We start from the raw sequence: 21,157 nt of genomic DNA on the forward strand, positions 1-21,157 counted from the left end.
AGTTGAAGTGTACCTATGATGAAAATTACAGGCCTCTCTCATCTTTTTAAGTGGGAGAACTTGCACAATTGGTGGCTGACTAAATACTGTTTTGCCCCACTGTAACTCTCAGCTGTATTCTGGATGTAAATCTGAGCCAGATGCTGGATGTAAATCTGAGCCGGAAACTGGATATAATTCTCAGCTGTATTCTGGATGTAACTCTCAGCCAGATGCTGGATATAACTCTTAGCAGGATGCTGGATGTAACTCTCAGCCAGATGCTGGATGTAAGTATGTGAATGATGCTAGATGTTAATGTAACTCTGAGCTGGATGTAACTCTGAGCCGGATGCTGAATATTGTAACTCTGACTTGGATGCTATTCTGGATGGAACATCCAGCTAAGTGTTTACAGCTCCTACTGGATGTCAGGGCAGAGTGGGACGTATAATAATTTTTGTCGCCCACAACCATTTTACATTTCCACGTAGAGCCAACTGGCTCCTTCAGTTCGGGAAAATTTGATTTTATCTATAAACATTGATTTTGGAAAAGCAAAAAGTGGGATGATTGATAACCAATGACCGTCACACGCGATCTGTGGTAGTTTCCACGTACATTTCCTCTCCATTTGTCATTTCAGTCGGGTTGTTTATTCCACGAGCCTCGAAACAGGATCATTCCGTCGACATTCTCCTGCGTGGTGCGCAGTAAGTCAATGATTTATTTTTCTGTAGTTTTTAAAAACATTATTATCACGATCATCAATACAAGTCATAGCACTACGCTTTACGAAACCATTGTCTTATGTTACCTATTTGTATTTATTATAGCCGCACAGGACTCTTTTGTAGTCTTAAAGTTTGATACAGCCTATGCATTTGTGAACGTCAAATGCGCTCATGAATTGGTTGCATATGACAAAGACACAGTCGCCACACTTTTGTCAGAATTGGGAGCTAGCCTACTTTCATTTCGTGTAATAGACTCGTCTACTCTTTCTATATGCTGACGATTTAAAACTTAGGCCTACTCTGTGCCGTTTTTGATCATTTAAATTAGCGTAATGATATACCCATTTTGATTATTGAATAGCATACTAGATAATGCTCGATGATTTTAGCTCAACTGTTTAACCCCACCATTATACATTCCCCATGGTCTTAGTTCACCCCATCATAACCCAAATATTATGGCTTAGAAAAAATAAAAACGAACTACCCACTGGGCTAACACTGGCTGAATCAACGTTGTTTCCATGTCATTTCAATTCAATTACGTTGAACCAACGTGGAATTGAAGTTGATTTGATGTCTGTGCCCAGAGGGTAGTTTCAAAATATGGTTAAAACTTTTATGTTTACCTAATGGACTGCTAGTCCTTGCATTCATAGCCATCTATGAATTTGAGATCGGTTACATTTATTCAGCTCTATCCCTCAGCTTTATGGCAAATCAAGTGGCGGGGCTGCTCTTTTTTGTTTTTCGAGTTAAGGACCCGGCCTTAAATTGAAGTTTTCAGCAGGAGGTCACTAGTCAGGCATGCCACTTTGTGACCGTGATGATATAATAGCTTTGGCTACTACACATAGACTAATGCATAGCCTACTTGGCCTTCTAATTTGCATGGTTGTCTTGCGTTGTACTTTTGCATTAGTGGCACCTTGCAAAGCGGGAACACTTTTCTTAAAACTATTCTTTATCATTTGTTATAAGCAGTATGAGCCAATTATTATAAGGTTCATGATATGTAAAGTATCTATGTATCAAGACACAGGATTATAACCACATCATAATGCATAATACCTGCAGTAAAGTGTTACCATCTTGTAGACCCTAAGATTATTTGTATTTATCTCAGTGTATAGACAATGGCAACTGCTCTAAGTGGCCATAACCCAGGTGGACGCGGACCAAACCAACGCAAAGGTCGGATTTTAGGCATTATTGATGCCATTCAGGATGCAGTCGGACCCCCAAAACAGGCTGCTGCTGACCGCCGAACAGTTGAAAAAACTTGGAAACTTATGGACAAAGTGGTACGTTTGTTTCAATTCAATTGCATAATTTATGCTTCGAATGAGCTTATACCTGCAGTAGACTGACTTTTCCTCCCTATTTGATCGAATGCTTTCCAGTTTCAATAACGTAAACCTAAATTGCTTTTCCCCCTATGTGTGCAGGCAAATTAGGGGTTGTTTAATCATTAGGTTTTAAGCATTGGTCAAAATACAATGTTGTTATTTTAGTTAAGATTTAATAAATTGGGATGAACATGAGTCAAAGGGAAATTGCAATTGTAGCTCAGTTAGGCAGAATGCAACAAACATAATTAACATGTCTGAACTATCCTCCTAATAACTCATGGTATTGCAAACTTCTCTCTGCAGGTTCGTCTCTGTCAGAACCCTAGACTACAGCTGAAAAACAGCCCCCCATACATCTTGGATATCTTACCTGACACGTACCAGCATCTGCGGCTAATTCAGTGCAAATATGAGGAGAGCCAGAGACTGACTCAGCTCAGCGAGAATGATTACTTTAAGGTCTACATTGAAAGCCTAATGAAGAAATCGAAAAGGGCTATCCGGCTTTTCAAAGAAGGCAAGGAGAGGATGTATGAGGAGCAGTCCCAGGACAGGTAAGGAAAAGAAGGTCTACGTGTGTTTTGAGTATAAGTTTACCTTGCCTCTGTTTGGTGAATATCCTATGTTACTGTTGCTATTGGTGTTGTTTCCATCACTTGAGGCAGGTGCACATGGTGTAAATACAGAGCATTCAGAATGTATTTACACACATGGACTTTCCACATTTTGTTGTGTTACAAGGTGGGATTAGAATGGATTTAATTGTCATTTTTTTTTGTCAATGATCTACACAATACTCTAATATCAAAGTCTAAGAAATTCTAACATTTATAAAAATAAAAATAAAACACAAATATGCAGTATCTTGATTAGATAAGTTGTCAACCGCCTGAGTCAATACATGTTAGAATCACCTTTGGCAGCGATTACAGCTGTGAGTCTTTCTGGGTAAGTCTCTTAAGAGCTTTGCATACCTGGATTGTACAATATTTGCACATCATTCATTCAAAAATTCTTCAAGTTCTGTCTGGTTGGTTGTTGATCATTGCTAGACAGCCATTTTCAAGTCTTGCTGATTTGACTCAAAACTGTAACGAGGCCACTCAGGAACATTCAATTAGGTCTCGGTAAGAAATTCCAGTTTATATTTGGCCTATTTGGTTTTAGGTTATTGTCCTGCTGAGAGGTACATTTGTCTCCCAGTGTCTGTTGGAAAGCAGACTGAATCAGGTTTTCCTCTAGGATTTCCCTGTGCTTAGCTCTATTCCATTTCTTTTTATCATAAAAAAAACTCCCTTGTCCTTGTCGATGACAAGCATACCCATAACATGATACAGCCACCACCATGCTTGAAAATATGAAGAGTGGTACTCAGTGATGTGTTGTGTTGGATTTGCTCCATTCATACCGCTTTGTATTCAGGACATAAAGTTAATTTCTTTGCCACTTTTTTTGCAGTTTTACTTTAGTGACTTATTGCAAACAGGATGCATGTTTTGGAATATTTTTATTCTGTACAGGCTTCCTTCTTTTCACTCTGTCTGTCAATTTGGTTAGTATTGTGGAGTAGCTCCAATGTTGTTGACCCATCCTCAGTTTTCTCCTATCACAGCCATTAAACATTAACCTAATGGTGAAATCCCTGAGAGGTTTCCTTCCTCTACAGCAACTGAGTTAGGGAGGATGCCTGTATAATTGTAGTGACTGGGTGTATTGATACACCATCCAAAGTGTAATTAATGACTTTACCATGCTCAAAGGGATATTCAGTGTTGGCTTATTTGATTTTTTACCAATCTACCAATACAGTAGGTGCCCTTCTTTTCGATATCCAGCATCTGGCTACAACAATATGTAGAAAAAGTCAAGGGGTGTGAATACTTTCTGTAGGCACATTACATGTATGCAGTGTGATTAACACTAGCAGAGCTCGTGCACGTGTTTACATCGTGTGTACATGCCTCAGATGATAGAAAGAAACCAGTAAGTGCCAGCGTTTTGAAATGTTGGTTTAATGATACTTTCCTGTGGATATTTTGTCTTAAATGTAGAGTAAGTTCTATGGACAGTGACAGGCAATATAGGCCTAAATTGGGAAAGGAAATACTGGTTTGAGCCAGTGGTCCACCACGTATGAGCAGTGTCACCCACTTTAATTGTTCTTATGGTATGTGCTATGCAAAAACAGCTCATTTGTGCATCGCACTGGGCACACATTGGTTTAATCAACGTTGTTTCCACGTAATTTCAATGCAATTATGTTGAATCTATGTGGAATAGACGTTGAATTGACATCTGTGTCAAGTGAGATGTTACCTCCCATGAATACTAAATTATTTAACTGGACTTCACTCCATGATCTGCAGTTACTAGTGAAATAATTGACAATTGTGTGGTGTAGGGGTTGACCGAACACACAGGGACCATAAATAGGCAGGATGATAACTGCACAAATGCTATTGAGACAGGTTTCAGTAAAAAATAAAGGCTTTAAATTAAAAACATAGAAATACACTACATGCTTAAAAGTGTGTGGACACCCGCTCGTCAAACTAATTCCAAAATCATGGACATTAATATGGAGTTGGTACCCCTTTGCTGCTACAACAGCCTCTTATGGGAAGATTTTCCTGTCTTAGGTCTCTCTTTATGTAGTGTTGTGTTGTCTCTCTTGTCGTGATATATAGATTTAAAAAAAATCCCAGCCCCCGTCCCCACAGGAGGCCTTTTTGCCTTTTGGTAGGCCGTCATTGTCAATAAGAATTTGTTCTTAACTGACTTGCCTAGTTAAATAAAGGTTAAATAAATAAAATAAGTGTTGGAACATTGCTGCGGGGACTTGCTTCCATTCAGCCACAAGAGCATTAGTCAGGTCGGGCACTGATGTTGGGTGATTTGGCCTGGCTCGCAGTCAGCGTTCAAATTCATCTCAAAGGTATTCGATGGGGTTGAGGTCAGCGCTCTGTGCAGGCCAGTTCTTCCACACCGATCTCGACAAACCATTTCTGTATGGACCTCGCTTTGTGCATGGGGGCATTGTCATGCTGAAACAGGAAAGGGCTTCCCCGAACTGTTGCCACAAAGTTGGAAACACAGCATATAGAATTTCATTGAATGCTGTAGCATTAAGATTTCCCTTCACTGGAACTAAGGGGTCTAGCCCGAACCATGAAAAACAGCCCCAGACCATTCTTCCTCCTCCACAAACTTTACAGTTGGCACTATGCATTGGGGTAGATAGAGTTCTCCTGCATCCGCCAAACACAGATTAATCCGTCGGACTGCCTGATGAAGTGTGACTCATCACTCCAGCCGACGCTTGGCATTGCGCATGGTGATCTTAGGCTTGTGTGCAGTTGCTCAGCCCTTGAAACAGTTATTGTGCTGACATTGCTTCCAGATGCAGTTTGGAACTCGGTAGTGAGTGTTGCAACCAAGGACAGACGATTTTTACGTGCTACGTGCTTCAGCACTCGGCGGTCCGGTTCTGTGAGCTTGTGTGGCCTACCACTTCGTGGCTGAGCCGTTGTTGCTCCTAGATGTTTCCACTTCACAATAACAGCACTTACAGTTGACCGGGGCAGCTCCAGCAGGGCAGAAATTTGATGAACTGAGGTGGCATCCTATGACGGTGCCACGTTGAAAGTCACTGAGCTTTTCAGTACAGGCCATTCCACCGCCATTGCTTGTCTATGGAGATCGCATGGCTGTGTACTCGATTTTATACACCTGTCAGCAACGGGTGTGGCTGAAATTGCCGAATCCACTAATTTGAAGGGGTGTCCACATACTTCTATATATATGGTGTACATGATTAAACTTCCCTTAAAAGGCCTAGCTCTGTCTGGGTATAAAATGACTTAATCATCAACACTTGACTCAAACACTAAAGTTAATTGAGCTGTGGAGAGCCTTCAGCAGGCCATGCTAGTGTTCTGGTGCCAAGCTCTCAGTGCTGCACAGGCACTGCCAACTTAGCCCATAACTAGGTCAGGTGACCTGTAGCACAAAGGATTATGGGAGCTGTAGCTGGTGGCCATCTTTGGTCAGATCCCCCCCCCTTGTGACACCACAATTGAAAATACTGAGAAAACAAGTGGCTTTTACTATGCACTTCAACCAGTCTTTACATCAAATAGACTTGTATCAATACAATTTATTGCGGAAGAATACAAACTGTGTGATTGTATTGATCATATCGACCCTGATAGTCGTTACATTTTTTGGGGGGGAAAACCAGGAGCAATTATTTTGTATCGGGGTCAGTGTGCTGGTAACTGTCCCATATGGCGCTCAAACCAGTGATCCTATGTTTCGCAACACACGTGACCGCCCTCCTTGACAACGTTCCAACTGGTTGAGCCACGCAAATTCTGCTTTGTAATTGTAACACCGGTGTTCCATTCCACTGGGCGGCAAATCTGTATGCAGACAAAACAGGCCTTTCGCAATATTTCAAATACAATCGCGGGAAAACTAAGGTTGAAAAGCAGATGGCTCCTGATGAGAGGGAAGACTCTAATCAGTGTGCTGTAGGCTATCAAAATATTTGATCAACTTCCAAATATTGTTTTACAAAATAAAACAGGAGAGAGTGTTTCGAGTGCATCGGCCATCACCAGCGAGTGAGCTGTGCATCACTGGAAAGCTTTTTTAAGACTATAATTTCCTCCTCATATTGTAGCCTACAATGTGTCTCCACACACCTAGGCCTGGGCTATTGATGGATTCAAGGCCACGTCGTTTTCATTGATCTCAGTTTCTTAGTGTCAAAGTTGTCTGTCATTTCGATGTGGGATATTGAATAAGATTCTGCGAAGGTCTCCAGTCGTGTAATATGACATAGAATTGCATGAAATGTGTTTGAAAAAAGACTACGAAAAATGTTCCACGTGGTGTGCAACTTCTGTAAGTGCCACTACTCTATTGCTCTTTGGCACTACGCAAGTTTAATTACATGTATGCAATGTTTTATTATAAAGGCGATTTTTATCATACATTCCGGTACCTCAGAGCTCCCCAGGTCACCCCCTCTCACGCTCACCTTTTGTTCCGGCACCTACCGATTTACAAATTAAGCACTGGCTGGGTGTTTTTTTTAAAACGGTAACATCAACAAGCACTATTGCACACCTGTTCAGACCCATTTAGAAGTGCAAAAGTAAGTTAATATTATTTTGTTTTCTGGGGGGGTTCAACCAAGGTGCGCTTTGAAGAAATAGGTTTTCAGACATTTTTGGATGCTACTGTTCAAACCTGCAGCTTTCAAACATACAGCAACCCTGAGTCTGCCTAGTGAGTGCATCATCTTGATCGCTAGGTGCTCCGTTACAGGGACATGAAGTCGGGTCTAGTATATTTTTAACCTCAGCAAACAAGATCCGATCGTGAAACAGGAAGCACCTGGCTGGCTGGGTAGAGAAAACTCCCAGCTAGCACATATCGTTCCGAGAACCATATGTTTCTTAGAGCTTGGTGATTGTCGGCTGTCTCATCATTGTTGGTTGTGGGTAATCTATGGTTCTATTTAAAGTTAAATTGTTCTGAGAACGTTAAGAAACAACATTCTGTGGGAATTTCAGTACTTCCACAGAACATTCCACACAAGTTCCAAAGTGGTTTTAGTTTTATGTCATATTGTACTACATTCTGGGAATGTTCACAAAAATGGTGTGACTTAAGCAATGTTCTCAGAATGTTCAGAGGTGGTATGATTCTCTTTAATGTCAGTTGTTGGCAATATTCTGGGAATGTAAAACATATATATATTCCACACAATTCACTTTAAAACATTTCTCAGAACATGAAGAAAACTTTAAAAAAATCACAAGAAAACTTTAATAATGTTCAAAAATGTTTAAGGATGTTATTTAAAAACATATACATTCCATTCTCAGCGTCAACAAAACTGTTCCCCTCATGTAATTTCATTCCTTTGTAAGGATCCCCATTCGGCAGCAGCTTCTCATCAAATCAAATTTCATTTTTCACATGTGCCGAATACAACAGGTGTAGACTTTACCGTGAAATGCTTATAAGAGCCCATTCCCAACAATACAAACTTAAAAAGTATAAAAAATTTACCAAAAAGGAAGTAGTAACAAAATAACAATAACGAGATTTTATACAAGGACTACCAGTACCAAGTCAGTGTGCAGAGGTGCAAGGTAGTTGAGGTAATTGGTACAGTACCAGTCAAAAGTTTGTACACCTACTCATTAAAGGTTTTTCTTTATTTTTACTATTTTCTACATTGTAGAATAATAGTGAAGACATCAAAACTATGAAATAAGTGTTATAATATATAATTATAATATATAATAAAGAATCAAAAAAATATATTTTAGATTCTTCAAAGTAGCCTCCCTTTGCCTTGACAGCTTTGCACTTCTTGGCATTCTCTCAACCAGCTTCACCTGGAATGCCTTTCCAACAGTCTTGAAGGAGTTCCCACATGCTGAGCACTTGTTGGCTGCTTTTCTTTCACTCTGCGGTCCAACTCATCCCAACCATCTTACTGGGGTTGAAATTGGGTGATTGTGGAGGCCAGGTCATCTGATGCAGCACTCCATCACTCTCCTTCTTGGTCAAATAGCCCTTACACAGCCTGGAGGTGTGTTGGGTCATTGTCCTGTTGAGAAACAAATGATAGTCCCACTAGGTGCAGACCAGATGGGATGGCGTATCGCTGCAGAATGCTGTGGTAGCCATACTGGTTAAGTGTGCCTTGAATTCTAAATGAATCACACAGTGTCACCAGCAAAGCACCCCCACACTATCACACCACCTCCTCCATGCTTCACAGTGGGAACCACACATGCGAAGATCATCTGTTCACCTGCTTTGCGTCTCACAAACACACAGCGGATGGGACCAAAAATCATCAAATCAAATCAAATTTATTTATATAACCCTTCGTACATCAGCTGATATCTCAAAGTGCTGTACAGAAACCCAGCCTAAAACCCCAAACAGCAAGCAATGCAGGTGTAGAAGCACGGTGGCTAGGAAAAACACCCTGGAAATGCCAAAACCTAGGAAGAAACCTAGAGAGGAACCAGGCTATGGGGGTGGCCAGTCCTCTTCTGGCTGTGCCGGGTGGAGATTATAACAGAACATGGCCAAGATGTTCAAATGTTCATAGATGACGAGCATGGTCAAATAATAATAAGGCAGGACAGTTGAAACTGGAGCAGCAGCACGGCCAGTTGGACTGGGGACAGCAAGGAGTCATGATGTCAGGTAGTCCTGAGGCATGGTCCTAGGGCTCAGGTCCTCCGAGAGAGAGAAAGAAAGAGAAAAAGAGAATTAGAGAGAGCACACTTAAATTCACACAGGACACCGAGTAGGACAGGAGAAGTACTCCAGATATAACAAACTGACCCTAGCCCCCGACACATAAACTACTGCAGCATAAATACTGGAGGCTGAGACAGGTAGGGGTCAGGAGACACTGTGGCCCCATCCGAGGACACCCCTGGACAGGGCCAAACAGGAAGGATATAACCCCACCCACTTTGCCAAAGCACAGCGCCCACACCACTAGAGGGATATCTTCAACCACCAACTTACCATCCTGAGACAAGGCCGAGTATAGACCACAAAGATCTCCGCCACGGCACAACCCAAGGGGGCGATCACATCAGTGATCACATCAGTGACTCAACCCACTCAAGTGACGCACCGCTCCTAGGGACGGTATAAAAGAGCCCCAGTAATCCAGTGACTCAGCCCCTGTAATAGGGTTAGAGGCAGAGAATCCCAGTGGAAAGAGGGGAACTGGCCAGGCAGAGACAGCAAGGGCGGTCCGTTGCTCCAGAGCCTTTCCGTTCACCTTCCCACTCCTGGGCCAGACTACACTCAATCATATGACCCACTGAAGAGATTGGACTCCTCAGTCCAAAGGACATATTTCCACCAGTCTAATGTCCATTGCTCGTGTTTCTTGGCCCAAGCACGTCTCTTCTTCTCATTGGTAGTGGTTTCTTTAGTAGTGGTTTCTTTTCAGCAATTTGGCAATGAAGGCGTGATTCACCCTGTCTCCTCTGAACAGTTGATGTTGAGATGTGTCTGTTACTTGAACTCTGTGAAGCATTTGTCTGGGCTGCAATTTCTGAGCCTGGTAACTCTAATGAACTTATCCTCTGCAGCTGAGGTAACTCTGGGTCTTCCTTTCCTGTGGCATTCCTCATGAGAGCCATTTTCATCATAGCGCTTGATGGTTTTTGCGACTGCACTTGAAGAAACCTTCAACGTTCTTGATATTTTCCGTATTGACTGACCATGTCTTAAAGTAATGATGAATGCCAAATAGGGATATATACCTTGTCACAACACAACTGATTGGCTCAATTGCATTAAGAAGGAAATAAATGTACTTTTAACAAGGCACACCTGTTTAATTGAAATGCATTCCAGGTGACTACCTCATGAAGCTGGTTGAGAGAATGCCAAGAGTGTGCAAATCTGTCATCAAGGCAAAGGGTGGCTACTTTGAATAACATAAATATAAAATATATTTAGATTTGTTTAACACTTTTTTGGTTGCTACATGATTCCATGTGTGTGTTTATTTCATAGTTGTGATGTCTTCACTATAATTCTACAATGTAGAAAATAGTACAAGTAAAGAAAAACCCTTGAATGAGTAGGTGTGTCCAAAATTTGACTGGTACTGTACATGTAGGTAGGGGTAAAATTGACTTGGCAAACATGATAGATAATAAAGAGTAGCAGAAGCGTATGTCAATATGCCTATGTGTGCATGTTCTGTGTGTGGGTTTGTGTGTTGGAGTGTCAGTGTAGCATGTGTGGGTAGAGTCCAGTGAGTGTGCATAGAGCCAGTGCTAGAGAGTCAGTGCAAATAGTCAGGGTAGCCACTTGATTAACTGTTCAGAAGTCTTATGGCTTGGGGGAAGAAGCTGTTCAGTAGCCATTTGGTCCCAGACATGATTCTCCGGTACTGCTTGCCGTGCGGTAGCAGAGAGAACAGTCTATGACTTGGGTGGCTGGAGTCTTTGACAATTTTTAGGGCCTTCCTCTGACACCGCCTGGTATAGTCCTGGATGGCAGGGAGCTCAGCCCCAGTGATGTACTGGGCCGTACGCACTACCCTCTGTAGTGCCTTACGGTCGGATGCTAAGCAGTTGCCATTCAAGCGGTGATGCAGCGGTCAAGATGCTCTCAATGGTGCAGCTGTATAACTTTTTGAGGTTCTGAGGGCTAGGCTTGGGCGAAATAATGTTTATACCCTATACCGGTGTATTTCGAAATACCGACGATATGATTTTCAATACCACAGGCTGTGGGGGTGCGTGCTATGCCACTGCTTCTAACTATATATTAAATATAACTATAAGAAGTCTAAGATAAATACATTATATCCAGCCCAGGGCTCCAGCTATGCATTTGGTTTGCTAACTTGCTAGATTAGTGTCTAGATGTCAAAATCAAGCTTCTTGTTTACAGCAGAGACCTTCAGTCCTCTCCTGGATCAAGATCCCTGTTGCTTAAACACTTTTGTCCATAAAAAAAAATGGTGAACCTTGTGTGTACATTTGGTAATACCGAATACCTGGTATGGTACAGAAACAGAATGACAATCTGGATACCGCCCAAACCTACTGAGAGTCCATGCCAAGTCTTTTCAGCCTCCTGTCGTTCCCTCTTCCTGACTATGTTGGTATGTTTAGAACATGATACATCCTTAGTGATGTGGACACTAATCACCTTAAAGCTCTCGACCCACTCCACTACAGCCCCTTCAATGTAAATGGGGGCGTGTTTAGTGCTGTTACGGTGACTGTATTTCCGCCACACCGGTGGTTACGGGTCATGATGGCAGTCAAATTCCATGTGACCGTTTAGTCACGGTAATTAGTCTTCTCCAAGCTCTGATGCTGCTGATGGTCATCAGTAGACTACCAAACTTGCTAACTGCCTTGTACTCAGCACTCTATTGTCCCTTTAATCACTCTGACATCAATGCAAATGTAATCAAAAATCTAATCAAACACTTCATGAAAGCCCATGAATTCATGTTGCGCAACATTTCTATAGGCTATACAATTGTGTTAGGAAACAGAGTGATGGCCTCTTAAAAAGAGGAGGATCCTATCAGCTTTCTATAGGCTAGGCCTACTATATTTATTTCTCAACTTTCCTAATATTAAGCACATTGCTGCTTCTCTTTAAAACAGGAGTATAGCCTACCTGGCTGGCATGAAAATTAACCACGGGAACAGCGTCCTCCTTTCGCTATGGATTACATGTATTTTTTTCCCGCTGCCCCTGATTCGAGATACGTGCATGATAATGGTCCATTCAAAATCAAAACAAACTTCACACACATATTAATTAGTATGTGTAAAGACAAGATTCAATCAAGAATAGTGTAATTGGTGACAATATTAGCCTATCACTTGTGAAGGCAAACAGTGCATGCTTTTTCAAATCATAGTTTCACACCTCATGTCGCCTAGCCCATAGGCCTATATGTTTTGATAAGGTTTGTATCAAGTGGCCAAATAACTTCTTAAAATAGAGCCCATTAATCCGGTTTAGAACGGGTGTAGAGTCTAACTGGCATACATACGCAGCGCATGAGTTTCAAGTTTGGGCAAGATAATTTTCACCATAACAATGCCCCTTTTATAATAAAAGCATTACATGCATAATCACATTTGTGTTCATGGTGTTTTCCTGCTAATAGAACATTTTCTCTTATTGCTGTGTGGACATTGCTGCGCCTATTAGTTTATCAACATTTTAAGCTAAACGTTCCCATCTGTTGCGTCAGGCTCATTGCTTAAAATCGTTTTTTTTTATGCTAGTTGTTGTATTAATTCGGGATATATTGCATCCCACAACTGTCCTGGACTATGTTCAGAATGTTAATTGTGTTCAGCCTGCGCAAAAAGCAAAGCAGAGCTCATGCCTTTCATGCAACTTTCAGATCATCATTAGAGTCGCATCATGCAGCCTTGCAATGTATTAAAAATCAGAAAATATAGCCCAGCGTTTGTAGAACAACCAAAGTTACATGAATAACTCTACATTAAGCATATAGGAGCATATAGCTCAATATACATATATAAAATAATGCCATGGAATTCTAAGCAAATCTGACATAGCCACATCAGGGCCTAGCATAAGGACAACTGTTCTTCTGAAATAGACTACATTTTCTTCGTATCATGTTTCTTTAGACCTGTCTAAAATAAATAATGGATTTATTGTGATGGTGTAGGCTATATTACATGGATTTATTAGACTTTTTAAAATGTAGCTGTTCCAAAGGTCTGTATCAGTGGCTTGTAGGCTATGCGTGGAAGCCAGGAGATGCTAAATGTGTTTGTTAATTAACGGTCAATTACCGTGAGACCGGCAGTTATTTGCTTGACAATCACCGGCTGACACAATGTCATGTCCGCCACAGGTCTAGGTGTGCTTCAACCTTCCGTTTCCTGTAGTCCACTATCAGCTCCTTTGTCTTGCTGACATTTAGGGAGAGGTTGTTTTCCTGGCACCACATTGCCAGGTCTCTGACGACCTCTCTATAGGCTGTTTCAGTGTCATTGGGAATCAGGCCTACCACGATTGTGTCATTGGCAAACTTATTGATGATGTTGGAGTTGTGTACGGCCACACAGTCGTGGGAGAACAGGATGGGGCTAAGCAGGCATGTGTTAAGGGTCAGCGTGGCAGATGTGTTGTTGCCTACCCTTATAACCTGGGGACGGCCCGTCAGGAAGTCCAGGATCCAGTTACATAGGGAGGTGTTCAGTCCCAGGGTCCTTAGCTTAGTGATGAGCTTGGTGGGCACTATGGTGTTAAATGCTGAGCTGTAGTAAATAAACAGTATTCTAACGTAGGTGTTCCTTTTGTCGAGGTGGGAAAATCCAGTGTGGATTGCAATAGAGATGCGTCATCTGTGGATCTGTTGGTGCGGTATGCAAATTGGAGTGGGTTCCGGGTGTCTGGGATGATGGTGTTGATGTGAGCCATCACGGCATTTCATGGCTACAGATGTGATCGTCATTTAGACAGGCTACCTTGGTGTTCTTGTGCACAGGAAGTATGATGGTCTACTTGAAACATGTAGGTATTACAGACTTGCAGACTGGGTCAGGGAGAGGTTGAAAATGTCAGTGAAGATACTTGTCAGCTGGTCAGCGCATGCTCTGATTATCCGTCCTGGTAATGCGTCTGGCACTGCGGCTTTGTGAATGTTAACCTGTTTGAATGTCTTACATCCGATACAGAGAGTGCGATCACACAGTCATCCGGAAATGTTGGTGCTCTTATGCATGGTTCAGTGTTGGTAGCCTCAAAGCGAGCATAGAAGGCATTTAGCTCATCTGGTAGGCTTGCATCACTTGGCAGCTTGCGGCTTGATTTCCTTGTTACCCGGTGATAGTTTACAAGCCCTGCCATATAGAATGGATGGTAGAGGCGGTTTATCCACTCGCCAACATAGTCTCGTCAGGTATCCCTGAACGACTTCTTCGGTTTAGGGTTTTCAGTATCTGGAAAAATCAGCCTGCGGCTGAATCTAGTTGATGATCCCTGTCATTGTATGTGGACACCAGTTTATTTTGCATCATTGAAGTAATGAAGTAGAAGTCATACAGTTGAAGTCGGAACTCAGTTTTTCACAATTCCTGACATTTAATCCTAGTAAAAATCCCTGTCTTAGGTCAGTTAGGATCACCACTTTATTTTAAGAATGTTGAATGTCAGAATAATAGTAGAGAGAGATTTATTTCAGCTTTTATTTCTTTCATCACATTCCCGTGGGTCAGAAGTTTACAAACACTGAATTAGTATTAGGTAGCATTGCCTTTAAATTGTTTAACTTGGGTCAAACATTTCGGGTAGCCTTCCACAAGCTTCCCACAATAAGTCAGAGCTGGTGTAACTGAGTCAGGATGTGGACCTCCTTGCTCGCACACGCTTTTTCAGTTCTGCCCACAAATGTTCTATAGGCTTGAGGTCAGGGCTTTGTGATGGCCACTCCAATACCTTGACTTTGTTGTCCTTAAGCCATTTTGCCACAACTTTGGAAGTATGCTTGGGGTCATTGTCCATTTGGAAGACCCATTTGCGACCAACCTTTAACTTCCCGACTGATGTATTGTTGCTTCAATATATCCACTAGAGGTCGACCGATTATGACTTTTCAACGCCGATACCGATACCGATTATTGGTGGAACAAAAAAGCCGATACCGATTAATCGGCCGATTTTTAAAGGATATTTGTAACAATGACAATTACAACAATACTGAATGAACACTTATTTTAACTTAATATAATACATCAATAAAATCAATTTAGCCTCAAGTAAATAATGAAACATGTTCAATTTGGTTTAAATAATGCAAAAACATTGTGTTGGATAAGAAAGTTGAAAAATCTTGATCGGTCGACCTCTCGTAGAGTGTTGCTAGCCCTGCTATGGCTAGAAAGGAGGATACTGCCTAGCATTTGTACCAATTTGTATTGTAAATTGAAGCCGCTGCTGTCTCAGGTAATGCGTACTATTATTACGTCTCAACGCCAACAGTGACAGATACACAATATGTAGGGCGGATTGGGGTCAATTTTGACAATTTAATTTCCATTGCTATGCAGCCTTTGGTTATCAATAATAGGTTGGAAAGTAATGACCCTGATTTTGTTGACACTCCAGGTGATTTCAAAGCCCGAAAAGGTTTGAAATTCATGCACCTAAATGTTCTCAGCCTTTTTCCAGAAAGGGACTACATCAAATCTGGGCTGACCATGCGGATCCAGATATTTGTATTTGATCAGAAACATGGTTTTCTGAGAAAATTGTGGATTTTGAGGTTTTACTATTGATGGTTTTAAAGTTTTCAGGGCTGATAGAATGGGCAAAGGTGGTGGTGTTGCTATCTATACTAAAAGTAACCTTTCTGTGTCTCTTTTAAAGGCTTTGTCCAGTCCTAAACAATTAGAATTTATAGCTTTAAGTATTCAACTTTGTTCTAATTCTAAAGTAACTGTTCTGGGAGTCTACAACCCTCCCTCCGCTAAGAAATGTTTGTTAACTAGTCTCACTGACTAAATAGCTTCCTTTTCTACTTCTGAAATGTTGGTCATAGGTGACTTTAACCTGTCCTGGGGAACTCAAGACTTTTAAAGGATTTTTATAATAACCTAAACCTTACTCAGTTTATTACTAAACCTACATGTCCAAATCTGAGGGATTCTACTAAATCAACAATAATTGACCTTGTGTTGTCAAATACTGCAGAGAGATTTGTGGCTAGTGGTGTTTTCTCCCTTGATATTAGTGATCACTGTCCTATTGTTTGTATTAGAGATGTTAGGACTCTGTTAGGAAAATAACATGTATTATTACCAGGATACATTTTAAACTATTTTGTGAACAATCTTTTTTACATGATGTCTACCATTGTGATCTTAATGGTATCTTAGCTATACCTGTAACGATGAGAGTCAGGAAGCAAGTTCAGGGAGTGAGTGATTCAATAAATAAACAATACAAACCACGAACAACGCACAGACATGAAACAGAAACAATAACGCCTGGGGAAGGAGCCAAAGTGAGTGACATATATAGGGAAGGTAATCAAGGAGTTGATTGAGTCCAGGTTAGTGTCATGAGGAGCTGGTGCACGTAATGATGGGGACATGATGGATGGATGAGCAGCATGGTGACCTAGAGGCTAGAGAGAGAGCACACATGACAGTACCCCCTCCCAGACGCTTCATCCACAGGACGCCAACCAAGGGACATTCCCTGGGGTCAGGGAACCTGTCAATCCGGTTGAGTCTCGCGAGCACGGTGACCTAGAGGCTGGAGAGAGAGCACACATGACAGTACCCCCTCCCAGATGCTTCATCCACAGGACGCCAACCAAGGGACATTCCCTGGGATGAGGGAACCTGTCAATCCGGTTGAGTCTCGCGAGCATGGTGACCTAGAGCGCCGGAGAGAGAACACACATGACAGTACCCCCTCCCAGACGCTTCATCAAATCAAATCAAATCAAATTTATTTATATAGCCCTTCATACATCAGCTGATATCGCAAAGTGCTGTACAGAAACCCAGCCTAAAACCCCAAACAGCAAGCAATGCAGGTGTAGAAGCACGGTGGCTAGGAAAAACTCCCTAGAAAGGCCAAAACCTAGGAAGAAACCTAGAGAGGAACCAGGCTATGTGGGGTGGCCAGTCCTCTTCTGGCTGTGCCGGGTGGAGATTATAACAGAACATGGCCAAGATGTTCAAATGTTCATAAATGACCAGCATGGTCATATAATAATAAGGCAGAACAGTTGAAACTGGAGCAGCAGCACGGTCAGGTGGACTGGGGACAGCAAGGAGTCATCATGTCAGGTAGTCCTGGGGCATGGTCCTAGGGCTCAGGTCCTCCGAGAGAGAGAAAGAAAGAGAGAATTAGAGAGAGCATATGTGGGGTGCCAGTCCTCTTCTGGCTGTGCCGGGTGGAGATTATAACAGAACACGGCCAAGATGTTCAAGCCCATGTAATGCTTTGTAGGTTAGCAGTAAAACCTTGAAATCAGCCCTTGCTTTGACAGGAAGCCAGTGTAGAGAAGCTAGCACTGGAGTAATATGATCAAATGTTTTGGTTCTAGTCAGGATTCTAGCAGCCGTATTTAGCACCAACTGAAGTTTATTTAGTGCTTTATCCGGGTAGCCGGAAAGTAGAGCATTGCAGTAGTCTAACCTAGAAGTGACAAAAGCATGGATTAATTTTTCTGCATCATTTTTGGACAGAAAGTTTCTGATTTTTGCAATGTTACGTAGATGGAAAAAAGCTGTCCTTGAAATGGTCTTGATATGTTCTTCAAAAGAGAGATCAGGGTCCAGAGTAACGCCGAGGTCCTTCACAGTTTTATTTGAGACGACTGTACAACCATTAAGATTAATTGTCAGATTCAACAGAAGATCTCTTTGTTTCTTGGGACCTAGAACAAGCATCTCTGTTTTGTCCGAGTTTAAAAGTAGAAAGTTTGCAGCCATCCACTTCCTTATGTCTGAAACACATGCTTCTAGCAAGGGCAATTTTGGGGCTTCACCATGTTTCATTGAAATGTACAGCTGTGTGTCATCGGCATAGCAGTGAAAGTTAACATTATGTTTTCGAATAACATCCCCAAGAGGTAAAATATATAGTGAAAACAATAGTGGTCCCAAAACGGAACCTTGAGGAACACCGAAATTTACAGTTGATTTGTCAGAGGACAAACCATTCACAGAGACAAACTGATATCTTTCCGACAGATAAGATCTAAACCAGGCCAGAACTTGTCTGTGTAGACCAATTTGGGTTTCCAATCTCTCCAAAAGAATGTGGTGATCGATGGTATCAAAAGCAGCACTAAGGTCTAGGAGCACGAGGACAGATGCAGAGCCTCGGTCCGATGCCATTAAAATGTCATTTACCACCTTCACAAGTGCCGTCTCAGTGCTATGATGGGGTCTAAAACCAGACTGAAACATTTCGTATACATTGTTTGTCTTCAGGAAGGCAGTAAGTTGCTGCGCAACAGCCTTTTCTAAAATCTTTGAGAGGAATGGAAGATTCGATATAGGCCGATAGTTTTTATATTTTCTGGGTCAAGGTTTGGATTTTTCAAGAGAGGCTTTATTACTGCCACTTTTAGTGAGTTTTTAGTGAGTTCAACATAGGAGTGCCAAGCACAGGAAGCAGCTCTTTCAGTAGTTTAGTTGGAATAGGGTCCAGTATGGAGCTTGAAGGTTTAGAGGCCATGATTATTTTCATCATTGTGTCAAGAGATATAGTACTAAAACACTTGAGCATCTCTCTTGATCCTAGGTCCTGGGAGAGTTGTGCAGACTCAGGACAACTGAGCTTTGAAGGAATACGCAGATTTAAAGAGGAGTCCGTAATTTGCTTTCTAATAAATCATAATCTTTTCCTCAAAGAAGTTCATGAATTTATCACTGCTAAAGTGAAAGTCATCCTCTTGGGGAATGCTGCTTTTTAGTTAGCTTTGCGACAGTATCAAAAAGGAATTTGGGATTGTTCTTATTTTCCTAAATTAAGTTGGAAAAATAGGATGATCGTGCAGCCGTAAGGGCTCTTCGGTACTGCACGGTACTGTCTTTCCAAGATAGTCAGAAGACTTCCAGTTTGGTGTAGCAGTAGTGAGGGCTCTACGGTACTGCACGGTACTGTCTTTCCAAGATAGTCAGAAGACTTCCAGTTTGGTGTAGCAGCAGTGAGGGCTCTACGATACTGCACGGTACTGTCTTTCCAAGCTAGTCAGAAGACTTCCAGTTTGGTGTAGCAGCAGTGAGGGCTCTACGGTACTGCACGGTACTGTCTTTCCAAGCTAGTCAGAAGACTTCCAGTTTGGTGGAGCAGCAGTGAGGGCTCTTCGATACTGCACGGTACTGTCTTTCCAAGCTAGTCAGAAGACTTCCAGTTTGGTGTGGTGCCATTTCCGTTCCAATTTCTTGGAAGCTTGCTTCAGAGCTCTGGTATTTTCTGTATACCAGGGAGCTAGTTTCTTATGACAAATGTTTTTAGTTTTTAGGGGTGCAACTGCATCTAGGGTATTGCGCAAGGTTAAATTGAGTTCCTCAGTTAGGTGGTTAACTGATTTTTGTCCTCTGGCGTCCTTGGGTAGACAGAGGGAATCTGGAAGGACATCAAGGAATCTTTGTGTTGTCTGTGAATTTATAGCACGACTTTTGATGTTCCTTGGTTGGGGTCTGAGCAGATTATTTGTTGCAATTGCAAACGTAATAAAATAGTGGTCCGATAGTCCAGGATTATGAGGAAAAACATTAAGATCCACAACATTTATTCCATGGGACAAAACTAGGTCCAGCGTATGACTGTGACAGTGAGTGGGTCCAGAGACATGTTGGACAAAACCGATGTCGATGATGGCGCCGAAAGCCTTTTGGAGTGGGTCTGTGGACTTTTCCATGTGAATATTAAAGTCACCAAAGATTAGAATATTATCTGCTATGACTACAAGGTCCGATAGGAATTCAGGGAACTCAGTGAGGAACGCTGTATATGGCCCAGGAGGCCTGTAAACAGTAGCTATAAAAAGTGATTGATTGGCTGCATAGATTTCATGACTAGAAGCTCAAAAGATGAAAACGTCTTTTTTTTTTTTGTAAATTGAAATTTGCTATCGTATATGTTAGCAACACCTCCGCCTTTGCGGGATGCACGGGGGATATGTTCACTAGTGTAGCCAGGAGGTGAGGCCTCATTTAACACAGTAAATTCATCAGGCTTAAGCCATGTTTCAGTCAGGCCAATCACATCAAGATTATGGTCAGTGATTAGTTCATTGACTATAATTGCCTTTGAAGTAAGGGATCTAACATTCATCCACAGGATGCCAACCAAGGGACATTCCCTGGGATCAGGGAACCTGTCAATCCGGCTGAGTCTCGCGAGCATGGTGACCTAGAGGCCGGAGAGAGCATGTGACAATACCGGATTCTGAATTGGCTCCAAGTCACTTTAAAACTGTTTTTAACAACATTGCAGAAAAAATGCCCCGTTTAAAAAATGGAGAGTTCAAAATAGATTGAATTCTTGGTTCACACCTGAAATATCTGAGTTCATACGCAAAAGAGATGTTGCCTGGGCCATGGCTAGAAGTACTGACTGGCCGGGACTGGCAATCCTTGTGTAAAACTTCTTTGAAAAGCGAAGTCTAATTATTATATTAACACTCTAGCTGACTGTACTGGAAATCCATATAAATTCTGGGAAACTCTCTTCCCTTACAAATGAATGTAGCGTCTGACACTATTACTGATCAAAGTGATATAATTAATGAATTTAACCAACATTTTACTTTTGCAGGCTCTCTCTTTGATAGAATTCAAAAACATACTCACTGTGACAATGTGCTGGATGTTGATGGGGGAATTTTACTGAATAATTTTGAAAATGTCAGACAGGGGTTTTCCTTATGGCTATTCAGACATCCTTGCTGTGATGTTGACATTAGACATTAAGAAATCTCCAGGGGCCGACCATTTGGATCCACGTCTGCTCAAGTGTGCAGCGTTCCTTATT

At 41.8% G+C, this 21,157-nt stretch overlaps 1 protein-coding gene across 3 annotated transcripts in view; it reads left to right on the forward strand.

Moving 5' to 3' along the window:
• Positions 1–142: 142 nt before the first annotated feature.
• Positions 143–21,157, forward strand: part of cblb (Cbl proto-oncogene B, E3 ubiquitin protein ligase) — a 158,911-nt gene continuing 137,896 nt past the window's right edge. Inside the window, exons 1-4 of one of the 3 annotated variants that reach the window (XM_024376769.2) lie at positions 143–269; positions 626–692; positions 1,843–2,020; positions 2,372–2,622. In XM_024376769.2, the coding sequence (XP_024232537.1) occupies positions 1,853–2,020; positions 2,372–2,622 (419 nt within the window). In that variant the 5' untranslated portion in view covers positions 143–269; positions 626–692; positions 1,843–1,852. Of the gene's footprint in view, positions 270–301; positions 693–1,842; positions 2,021–2,371; positions 2,623–21,157 lie in introns of those variants that run through there. The other 2 variants (XR_002948389.2, XM_024376768.2) reach the window with 2 other exon arrangements.

The sequence above is a fragment of the Oncorhynchus tshawytscha genome, linkage group LG17 (assembly GCF_018296145.1).
Source record: "Oncorhynchus tshawytscha isolate Ot180627B linkage group LG17, Otsh_v2.0, whole genome shotgun sequence".
NCBI lineage: Eukaryota > Metazoa > Chordata > Actinopteri > Salmoniformes > Salmonidae > Oncorhynchus > Oncorhynchus tshawytscha.